Here is a 12161-nt window from a genome sequence, read left to right as displayed (position 1 = left end):
AGCAGAACAACATGCGCAATCAAATAATATATTGACGGAGTGAGCACCATTAAGGAGGCGTATAAATTAAATCAGTTTTAACTTTACTCAACTTTCTTGTTTATTGATAGGAGGCGTTTTACGAACAACTTGAGAAACACGGCGGGTCGGCGGCATTAACTGGTTCTGAAAGACTGAGTGGTGATCCTGCAACGCGTTACTTGCCGTCTACCCGTCATGAACCTATTCGGTTCGTATGAATTCTATTTATGGTGCTATTCTGAGTATTTTATGTGTTATGGACTGTATTAAAGATGCTACATTTTGTATATAGGTACGACGGTTGTGGATCTCGATCTCGAGCATCTAGTTACGGTCGAGGGTCTTCAAGAACTCCGCGCTACTCCACAATCGAACATTACGATCCTACAGAATATGCTGCGGATCGGCGATACAGGTAACGGACACACCCAACTTAAATTCCTATTAATCTGATTTCAACGATTCTTATAGTCTTTTAATTACAGGGTATACGATGAAGTAGGTTCGAGCCCGCAACCGGAAGATGCATCCTATGAAGAAAGGTTGCAGTCTGTCGTGGTGTCACCCCACCGTGCGCGGCGCCATCGTCGCGATTCTAGTCCTGACGATCGCAAACATTCTAAAGTAAGCACGAAATTCGTTATATTTTTTTTAAGTAATTTATTTGAATTATTGTATGTGTGCATTCCAAGCAGTTTATTAAGTTGTGCGAGTGAAAAGGTTAACGTAGCTATGCCTTTTACTAAAATAGTTTTACATTGTTTAATAGTTTACTCAGTATACGACAAAAAGCATATCATGTTTGAGAGGGCTAAAGCCATGAGTAAATTCTATGCGTAGATAATTTTTATCCTTGATAGAAGTGGTTCGTTATATTGTTTTCCGTGCAAAGCTGCAGACCACCGTTCTTCGTTTAAACAAACAATAATAAAATAGTATAAAGTCATTAAATTACTTTAAACAATTTGTACGGAAATCGCACTCATGCACATATTTGTTACAAGAGAGTAGAAATATTTTTTCGAAACATTGATAACAGTCACTTCAGTTTCGTAGGACAATAGCAACATATAGATCTAATAATTTCCGAAAAAGACCGGTTGTCTAATCAATATACGCGAAGCTCTCTATAGAGATATCCAATAACTAAAAGCTTGTTAATATATATTGTGGAACAATTACTGCTTTAATGCATGTTATCGATATGTTCCATAACCACCAAATCTACTAATATGTTAATCAATTATTACAAGAACCAACTCATTGATTTATGCGCAATGTTCCAATATCTCAAAAGTAAAAAAAAAACCATGTCGGTTGCTTAACTTAATTACTATATTTAATAATTAACTTATTCACGATATCATTAGTTTCTTTCTTAACGTAACAATATAACTTACGTAACGTATTTTTCTGGCTTGCCGTTTTAAAACCATTTTTACCACTACGTAGAAATAAAAATATATCACAAGCTGTACGCAACAGTACCCAAGAAGCATGAGACGCATGAACACAACGCGGGAATTGAAGAGCAACTAATCTACCAAAGTCGTGTCGCCGTCGGCGCATACTCGCCCCCTTGCGCCGCGTGTCGCTAAATAGACCCAAGAATTGAATACTGCGCATAACCCTTCCACTTTTGGCGAGCGATCTTAAACGACCGCGCGACCTATAAAAGACAATAAAGGTTATAAAATGGCCTGAACTAAGATTAAATAAATTTTTGCCTAACGAACACTAAAACTTTTTTTAAATAAGTTAACAACAACCAAAATTGTTTGAGCTACTTAGAAAAGGAGTCAACCAGCCTATAGTCATTGAAAAAATAAAATATAATAATCACCAAGTTCTTGTTTCCTGCACCACCACCTCTTGGTTAATGAGAAATCGCTACATATTATAAAACAGAAGCGCTTTTTCTGTTCCTATTTTTCCCTTGACTACTTAAATCTTTGAAACTACTTGACGGATTTTGAAGCCGTTTTTTTAATAGATAAAGTGATTCATGAGGAAGGTTTTTAAGATTAATCTATGCATAATTTAGTAGAGAGGAACATAGTCAATTTTAGAGGTTTCTACAATTTTGTTACGCTTTCACCGCAAACGCTGGCTTAACCGCACGAGATACATCAAAATAATTATCTACAATATTGTACACCATAAAGAGATCTACAAAAAAGTTTCAGACATCATATGTCTAACTTTTAACTCACAATAACCATTCTTTTGGCTATTAATTTTATTCAAAAACAAAACATTTTTACGAAGCTCTTTTTGTTGAGATGGTACTTATCCTTATTAAAATAAATACGACTACAAGTATTAAATTTTTGGGGCCGGGGCGGGTCGCTAGTATTAAATAAATATCTATTGCATTAGTCAATTCTTTTGCAACCGTCTAACCATTAGTTATATTATGTTTAGGAAAGGCATCGCAGTGTCGGCACACGTCGTTCTCGTTCAGGCTCCCGTGGAGGCGAACGCCATGTGGCACGGCGGCGCCACCGGCGGCGGCGCGACGGGTCCGGCTCGCGCTCGCGCGCCGGCACCCCGCTGCGCGACGAGCCCGACGCGCTGCCCGCCGAGCCGCGCCGGGCGCCTCGGGAGCGGCCCCCGCTGCCCATGAGCTTGCCACTACCGAAGTTCGCAGAGCAGTTGCTACGCGTAGCCCCACCGACGCCGCGTCCGGCTCCCGCGCCCGCGCCTGACTCACCTCCTCGCCCCCCATCTGTCTCATCTTCGAGTGGGGGCTCTGCTCCACATTCGCCTTCGTTGGAAGAACGTATCCGTAGTCTCGATGAAAAACTTAACGGTTCACGTGCTCTCGCTGATGCTCCCGATCGAACCCGCCTCCGCCACCGACTCCTCGATGTCGACATCAATGAAGTAAAACCATCAGAAGTTGTACGATCCTTACTTGCAAAACGTTCCGTTTTTGATGAAGATTCTGAACGTCTGGAAGGTGCAGGGAGGCCGCCAAGTCCTGGTGGAAGTCCACGCGGCCGTGCATCTGCGCCCACTCCACGTGCGTTGCGGTACCCTTTCCCGGCGCACCCGCCGCCGCCGGCGCCACCCGCGCCTCCCACGCCGCCTACGCCGCCTACGCCGCCCGATATGGATGGGGACGCGGCAGATCACAGTATAGCGAGGTTGCGTATTGATCAACGGCATGAGTGTCGCGCACGTCCGCGAACACCTCCACCACCACCACCGCCGCCGCCACCAGAACCAGAACCCGAGCCCGAGCTAGAGTTTGGACAGAATTGTGAGCCTTCCACCCCTGAACGTGAAAACCGGGCCGTGTCTATTGAACGACGAATATCTGAGAGTTATTTAGCCGAAGGGAATGGTACCTTGTCTAATTTGGTGGATGGTAACCAAGAATGTAGCATTGAAAGCGAAGAATCCCTCACGGCTTCTCGAGAACAAGATATTAATTTTTCTAAGGGCTCCAAAAGTCAAACTGACGATCGCGAAGGTTGTATAGTGACTAGATCGGATTCAATAACTCTTGAAGCCGAGGCTTGTGAACGGGATAGATCGGATGTTCCTCTTACTTTTCATTTAGAAGACAGTAGTGCTCGTGATGTCATGGAAATGTTATTAAAGCGAGTTGAAAATTATGATGACTGTCAAAAGTGTGATCCGCAGTTTGATAAGAAGTTTAAATTTAGCAAGGAAAACCTTTCTAATTTAGAACATAAACAAGAAGAACCACCTTCAATTGACCATGAAATCAAGCTAGATCCTATGGTTCACGAAAACCGAAAGTCAAGAGAAGATCACGAAATTCAAATTACCAAAGAATTAATTGAATTTGAAAAGCAACATCACTTAAATGCAATTAATTCAATAAAAACAAATAATGTTGAAGTAGTTCAAGAGACTGTAAAGGGCAATGAAAAAAGTTATAAGGAAAGGCATACTCACAATTTCCACAATATAAAACTTGAAAAAGAAAATATTCAATTTGATAAATCATTTGAAAAAGTCAATATAAATGTTTCTTCACTATCCGATAAGAAAAACGTAGATTGTGAAAAAAATGAAGATCGCGTACGGCTTGATCGTGAAAAGATTAGGCACAGCAAAGATAAACATGATTCTGAAAAAGAAAGAAACAAAAGCAGTAAGGTTGAAAAAGACAAAAGACCTAAAGATGATCAGTTTGGGGAGAAAATGTTTTGTGAAAAAATTGACAAATCTAGATCTGATAGAGATGTCGAAAAGCCCCATAAAGATAAAAATGACAAAGACTCTGACAAAACAAAAAATCTCGAGGAAAGGTCTTATAGACATGACCACCACAAAAAAGATCGAAGTGACCGAGATAAAAGGAAAGAATCAGTTGAAAACGAAACTACATCTTCCAAGAAAAAAGATGATAAGCACAAGCATGATAGGACTAAAAAAGAAAATGAACTAAAGAGAGACGGTAAAAAAGAAACTGAATCTGTGAGAAATCGCAAATCTTCCAGGGATGAAAATACTAGGGACTTGTGTCGCAAAGATTCTACCGATTCCTCAACTTCTAGGGCTTCACATGAGTCTTCAAAAGTAAAAGATTTAGAAATTAATGAAGCCAAGGACGATGTTAAGCCAAAATATAAGCATTCAGAATTATTTGTGAAACTTGACGGTGATAAAGATCTTCTAAAAACCGAAATTAAAGAAGAAAAAGATTTTGGCAACACTGTTTATACCAAACACAAAAATGAAACTTCACACGAACACAGTACTAAATCGAAAGTAGACGTTACTGAAAAACAAAGGCATTATTCTCTTGATTCACCCAGTGTTGATTCGAAGCGAAAAGAGCGATTAAGTTCATGTTCTAGTTTGCCGTCCAACATAGGACATAAGCGTAGAATGTCTTCTCAAGATAGTATCGATTTATTCAACGAAGATAACAATAAAAAATGCAAAAGCGACTCAAAACATCCTGAAAGAAGGGATTCTAAAGATTCCCGCTCTGAAAATAGACACAAAACTACTAAATTCAGTAAAGGCCATTTTGCTAAGATATTAGAGAGTAAAACTAAGGATGATAAGAAAAATCAAGTGAAGCCTCCAGATGATAATTTTGTAGAATACAAAGAAACTGATTCAAAAGACCATAAGAGTCTAGAACGCATAAAATCATTAAAAAAGAGCCCCAAAGAGGAAAACGAGGAAAAATCTAATACGGAAGTCCCTCCAGAAGGACTGCAAAATGATTTAGATTTTCTAGCTACTTTAGAACTAAGATCAAGTGAAGAAGATGAAAGGCAAAGAGCTCTTAGAAAAGAAATGAAGGAGAAGAAACGAATTCAGCAATTACAGCAAATTCAGGAACTGCAGATGCAACAAGACGCTATGCATCATTCTGAATTTAAGGGAAAGGATGAGAAAAAAATAAAATGTGACGATAAAAAGAAAGAAACAGCTCGAGAAAAACGACTGTCAACGGATCGTAAAAGTAGAGATGAAAAAATTGATCATAGTAAACGTAAGAGTCGTAAACCGGTTCATAGCAGCGACAGTTCTGATTCAGATGAACCAAAGAAACATTCTATATTTGACATTATTGACGATGGTCCAACGTACATATCTATGTACGACAAGGTAAAAGCTCGTTCATGTAAAAATATGCAAAAACAAGAAGAAGAAAAACGACAAGAAAAGATTAAAGCAAAGTTTAGTCAGTTAAAACAAAGCAGAGCAAAACGAGAAGAAAAGAAGAGGTCTAGTTGGGATGAGGACAGTGATTCAGATCAAGATAGAAAGAAATATCATAAATCGTCTGGGGATAATTCATCCGACGACGACATCGTAATCCATACTAAGAAAAGGGAAAAGTGCTTTGATCTCGAACGTATTAAAACTGATGAGTATTACGATGGCAGTACAAATGAAGAAGATATGCGCAACAAATTGTCGCGTAAGAATTCAAGAACTCGGATCATGTCTGACACTTCCGACGACGAAATTTCCAAAAGAAGTGCAAGTAAAAGTCCGAATTTCCTAGATAATATTAAAAAAGAACATCTGTCAGATTCAGAACCTGTTCAAAGAACTAAAAGTGATGAATGCAAAGATTCAAATGAAATTCATTCCAAGAGGAATTCTTTGTTGAACTTATTTGGCAAGAGTGATAGTGATGATAGCAAATTGAAACTTAATGTCGAAAATGATAACGGTTATAAAACGAGCTACATTAAATCTATGTGTAATGACTTTTCTTCTGGAAGTGAATCAGCTTGTAATAAAAATTGTTTGGAAAATCGTCGAAAACATAAAAAGAAGCAAAAGAAACACAAGTCAACATACTCAGATGATGAAAACAAAAATGATAACAGTGACACAAATTTCTTAGAGGGATACAAACATAAAGCAATTGAAAAACAGCGTCGACACAGTAACAAAAAAGATAAAAGAAAAGATAAATTACGAGATAGCATCGATGTGGATGATACACGTGATGATAAAAATAAATTGAAGAAAGATAGAAAAACAAACAACTTTGACATTAACACCGAAATAATATGTAATTCTATTAAAAAGGAGGGTAAAATGGAAGATATATTTGGTCCTTTATCAGATGACTCTGATCGAGATACTCGAGGGCATTTGGGTCATAAGTCAGATTTTTCATCTCATGAGATTGAGTCTAGTTTCTGTACAAACAATTCGGACTATAAACTGAAAGAAGATCGTCGTAAAAAAGAAAGAAAGCGCAAAGAGAACCGATATTTCAAGGAAGATGATAATAGCCTTGATGTAGATGCTGTAAGTAAAGCAATTGAAGCTCGGCTGTTTGCTGACGTCATGATAGACGATGACAGTCGTAATAAAGTGGAAACTCTTTCTGAAAGCCTTAATAAAATTGAAAAAATAAATGACATGAAATATGTCGAAGGAAACATAATAAGCGAAGTAGTTAAACATGAAAAAATGAAAAGAGAGTGTAAGGAAAAGAAAAAGAAAAAGAAGAAGAGTAGGGAAGATCGTCAAAGCCGTAAAGAACATATTAATTTCTATAACCAAGAGAAATCAGATATTGCTGATAACCACGACCTGATTGAGAACATTGAAATATCACCTAAAACAATGTTACTGGATATACCGCTGCCAAACGATGACCAATCAGTTAGCACAGGAGACAAACTTGAAAATTGTAAGCCACACCTTGAAAAACATAGTTTACCTCGATTAACAGATAGTCCTCCTATAGTGATACAATCGGATGAAAACACAGATTCTAAAAGTGTTGATTCTAGCAATGTAGTACTTGACGACATTAAAATGGACTATGTTGAAGGTAAAGAAATTGAAATAGAAGAAATTCCTATGCCACCTCCATTTGAAACCATTGTAACTGACATAAGTGAAGTTCCATTACCAAAAGACCCCTTGCCAAGTAAACTAAATCATAATAGGGAAGATTGCTATTTGTCCAGTTTAAGCAGTGATGGTGATTCATGCGAAGATGCTGTGCGAAATATAATAAATCCTGAGAACGATCTTGATAAGACTGATAAATCTTTAGACCTTCTTGACATGCCTCCTTGTAAATCTGATAAGAAAGCGGAGGAGAAGCCTAGAGCGATTATTTCACAAGAGGAGACCGAGGACGCTGTTGCCGCCTTACTAGGCGAAAGTTTCGGAGGGAAAACTAATTCATTTTCTAGTTACGAGGAGACTGAAAATAACTCAACACTACCAATCGAAAACGAAGGTGTAGCAATTGAAACCGAAATTATTCCGGAAGAAGATGCCGAAGAAATGAGACAAGCAGTTCAAAATCTTAATGCTAGCGAGATGGAAATGAAACCAGATACTCCTGTGTCAGATAATGACCTTTTATTAATCGATACTGATACTGAAGAAAATGACGAAACGCCTCAAGATTCTATAGAAAAATTGCCTGTCAATATTATAGCTACAAGTCAGGCCTTGACTGCTAACTCGGAACCCAATAAATGCAATGAATCAAACAATTTGGTCCCCGAAACAAAATCTATCATAATACCGCCCGTTACTGCTGCTATCACTACTACTATGTCTTCTACTGCTACTACTGCTACTACTGCTACTACTGCTACAACGTCGGATAGTGAGTCTAATATCAAAAACACAGAAACGGATGTGAAGATTCAACTGACTAAAAGAGAAAATGTCCAAATAATAACATCAACTGCTACGCCCGTGATTACATCATGGACATTAACGAATAACAAGCTGCTAGAACCACACGTTGTGAACATACAAAATAATTCTCTGCCTGCAACAAACAAAAATGAACTTAAGCCCACCCATATAACTGCAAACATCGTTCAGATTAAGGGACCTCAAAGCCAGGCTGTTCAAATAAATAATTCTTCAAGACCCATGATGACTCAGACACGACTGAATGCTCCATACCAAGTAATAAATCAGATGATTCGTTCTCAGTCACCGAATATGCAACCACCTACAATTAAAATTCCAGAACCTCATATTTTATACCAAAAACCACAAGGAATTGTAATATCACCTAGAATGTCTAATGATCCTAGAATGCAAAGCCCAAAAGCTAATTCACAGAGCGAAAGTTTAACATCGCCACGTCTAAAAAATATGGCAGTTATAAGCACGTCACCTCAAAACTTAAATACAGTGGGTAAAATGTCCCCCAACACTATTCAACAAAGATCTCCTGGGCAAGTCACTGTTGTTAGAATGCAGCAGCCTCCATTGAGCCCTATTCAAGCCATGCACATGCCGCACGGCGCAAGAACTATGCTATCACCAAACAGACCTAACTCTGTATTAGTACAAACCCAAAGCGCGCCAATCCATTTTAATCGATTACCTGTTACGCCGGTGCTAACACCAATTTCGAAACAACTGAATGTTAATAATTTGCCTCAACAAAATAAAAGTATCAGCGTAAACACAACTCCGTTGATACATCAACAAAAAATCTTATCCAGTGATTGTAGAAAAGGGGAACAAAGAAGTGTATCGGAAACCAATGTTGAAAGTTCAAAAATTATTCTATCTCCCACAAATCTACAACACAGCACCAATCCTACAGTTATGGCTCAGAATCGATTAATATCAATGCAAAACGCTATGCATACCAGTAACAAGCCTACTATTCACCTTAACAAAGTTTTAATAAATTCAGTTAGCCAACTAAACGATAAACGAGAAATAAATCCACAGAAACCGGATAAAGTTAATCATATGCCTTTTGCACCGACACCTATAATCCACGTAGCCGGAGTCAATGCTGCCTATACATCTGCAGCAACGTCTATTATTCAGGGTGGCACGAAATCAGTGGTGTCTAGCGGCCAAGAAACGAATACGATCAGTAGGAATCAGGGTTCAAACGTGATTCATTCTTTAAATTCTCAAAGAATTGTAGCACAAAGTCCATTAAGTAACGTTATAAAACTTGATGCAAACAAAGTGCCAACATCTGTTTTATCAATGGCAACCGTAAGGCCACCGACTGTTTTAGCAAAACTAGAACTTGCGACTTCTCCAACCGTTACTACGAACACGACTAACGTCGCTCCCTTATTATTGAAAGCCACAAACGCAGCAGTCTCCGCGAGATTAAACAATACATTTGAGAAAGACACTACGGAACCGCTGAAGCCCTTGGTTGTCCATAATCATGCACGGGATAATGAAACTAAACATGAAGAAAAGAATAATTTAAATAAATTGATAGTTGCTGTTAGTGATACTATAAAAGAACAAAACGATTTACTGCCGAAACAAATAACATCTCCCGTAGAAAATATTTTGAAATGTGGTACAGACTTTGAAGAATTGTTAAAAGATAACACAAACGAAATAAAAGTTACTAAAGATCCTGAAAACAATTTAGAAATTAATGTTGGTAAAACTGTAACTTTAATGACAGGCAGTAATCAAAATCGTGAAAAGGAGGTCATAAAAACTGTGGATAGTGTCAAAAAGGAAAACCAAACAGAAATCACTCCATCTCAATTTCACTCCATATCCTCATTTTCAATAAAAGAAGAGAAAAATATTACCAATTCTAACGAGCCCACGACAGTACTGCCTCATTTGGAAAACAACACAATACAAACTACGCCCGGAACTGTAGATAAGGAGGAAGCTGCTATATGTGGCAATGAAAATAGTTTAAAGAAAAATGAAACTGAAGATCCATTTAAATTAGAAAATGTAATTAAATCAGATGGCGACATGATTCACAAAATGGTGCCTGAAGATTCTAAAGAAAATTCTAATTGTTCCATAAAAAACGATGAGAATGATTCATGGAGTGCCAAAGATGTAAACATCGAATCAGTAATAAAAAAGGTTGAATCTTTATGTAATGAAATAGTTGAGACGAATGATAGCATAAACGAAATTAAAGAATATAGTGATTCTGTAAAAATGGATTTAACATCGTCAGAAAATTTATCCTTCCATACTCCTCATATAAAATCAACTTCACTAGATTGTAAGAATGTTCATATTGAAACACCTATAGATATTAAAAAATCAGAAGACACCATCACAGATAAAATTATACCTACTGTAACTGCTAAAAGAGGGGGACGAAGTGTAAGAGGCAAAAGATTAGACAAAAACCAAGATAGAGTACAAACGCGTCAAATTTCCAAACCAGCGAGAGGAACTGGCTCAGTCAAACGAGGTAGAGGCAGAGCTAAGGTAGACAAGAAAGTAAAAAGTTTAGTAAATAATAGCTCAAGTGCAATGCCTGGTGATGTGTATGATTTTCATGAAGATTCTGGAGATGAAGCTGCGTCGTCACCGAATAAAACGGAAACACGACCAAGGCTGATTTTAACCATAAAAAGTCCACTGTCAGGTAATTCTACAATGACGGCGACTTCTACTCTCAGCATAACACAAAAAGATCAGATGAAATGCCTCGATAAAAATAAAGAGGACAAAAGTGAAGAATTTGTTTCACCGTCGCCTAATACGCGTAAATCTAGAAGACTTCAGGAGAAAGACGTACAGCGCAGTACTGTAGACGACATAATTGAGGATGTCATAAAAGGCCCTACGGGTCAATTCAAAACTGGGAAGGAAACAAATAAAAAGAGACCAATTAGACAGGCGGCCAATAAAGCAAACCAAGATAAGACGCCGGGGTTCGATACTCGCAAATCGCCGCGAGGAGTAAAACGTACCAGAGATCGAAGTCTGTCGGATGCGTCTGTCGACAGCGGAGATGAAAGACCTATCAGGGAATGTACTAAGGATGCAAAAACACCGCGTCTTGAAGAACCAACACTGGAATCCGAACCTGCTGCCACTTTGCGACCAGCTCCGAGTATACATACACCGCCGTCTCTGCCCGTAACAATGGCTACAACCACACCGACGCCTGCAGCTGTATCGGCGCCAGTTCATGCGCCTGTACCCACACCTACACTCACGCCTACGCCGATTACCAAACCGCCTAAGAAAATGATATCTGAGATCAGCGCTAAGCTGGCGGGCGCATTTGACGCTGTCCTCGCAGTCAACCCCGCAGAGCGTGCGCCGAGCGAAGCGCCCGCGTCGCCTTTGGCGCAGGGCGGAGGTGGCGAGGCGGCGCGCGCGCGGCGGCTCGCCGACGCCGTGCCCGGCGCGCTCGTGCCCGTCGGCGCCACCGAGGCTTCGGACGCACGCGTGCAGTCGCCCGCGCTGCCGCACCGCCCGCCCTCTGCGCCGTCCACGCCCGCCATGCACCGGCCCGCCGATCGTGCCACGCCACTACTCATCCGCTCCGTGCCGCGCGGCCCGGGTCGGCCACCCGACCGGCCGGCGGACGAGCGAGCGCCTACCAGCCTGTTCGACGAGCGAGGCGTGGACGGCGACGGCGCGGTGGGCGGCGGCGCGGCGGGCGCGCTGGCGGCGGCGGGCGCGCGCGCCTTCCGCGGCTACGCGGCCACGGCCAGCCTGCCGCGCGGCGCGCACCACCCGCCACACCCGCCGCCCGACCACCACCTCAAGCAGGTGGCCGTCGTCGGCCCGCAGCAGCATCACCACCACCCGAGTCAGTTTACCTACTGTCTTTGTTTACACTACTTTGTTGCACTATATTGCAATTTATCTACACATATACCACTTTTTTTTTTAATTTTATTTATCTAGCCCACTGTGGCCTACAGTTG

At 40.3% G+C, this 12161-nt stretch overlaps 1 protein-coding gene across 3 annotated transcripts in view; it reads left to right on the top strand.

Moving 5' to 3' along the window:
- LOC113492996 (protein split ends) overlaps window positions 1-12161 on the top strand; it is an 83784-nt gene that overhangs the window by 65489 nt on the left and 6134 nt on the right. For all 3 annotated transcript variants that reach the window (XM_026870776.1, XM_026870761.1, XM_026870767.1), the window contains 4 exons: window positions 111-229; window positions 314-436; window positions 507-645; window positions 2446-12043. In XM_026870776.1, the coding sequence (XP_026726577.1) occupies window positions 111-229; window positions 314-436; window positions 507-645; window positions 2446-12043 (9979 nt within the window). The remainder of the gene's footprint in view (window positions 1-110; window positions 230-313; window positions 437-506; window positions 646-2445; window positions 12044-12161) is intronic.

The sequence above is a fragment of the Trichoplusia ni genome, chromosome 1, assembly GCF_003590095.1.
Source record: "Trichoplusia ni isolate ovarian cell line Hi5 chromosome 1, tn1, whole genome shotgun sequence".
NCBI classification, from domain to species: domain Eukaryota; kingdom Metazoa; phylum Arthropoda; class Insecta; order Lepidoptera; family Noctuidae; genus Trichoplusia; species Trichoplusia ni.
This window is presented reverse-complemented; position numbering and strand designations above follow the sequence as displayed.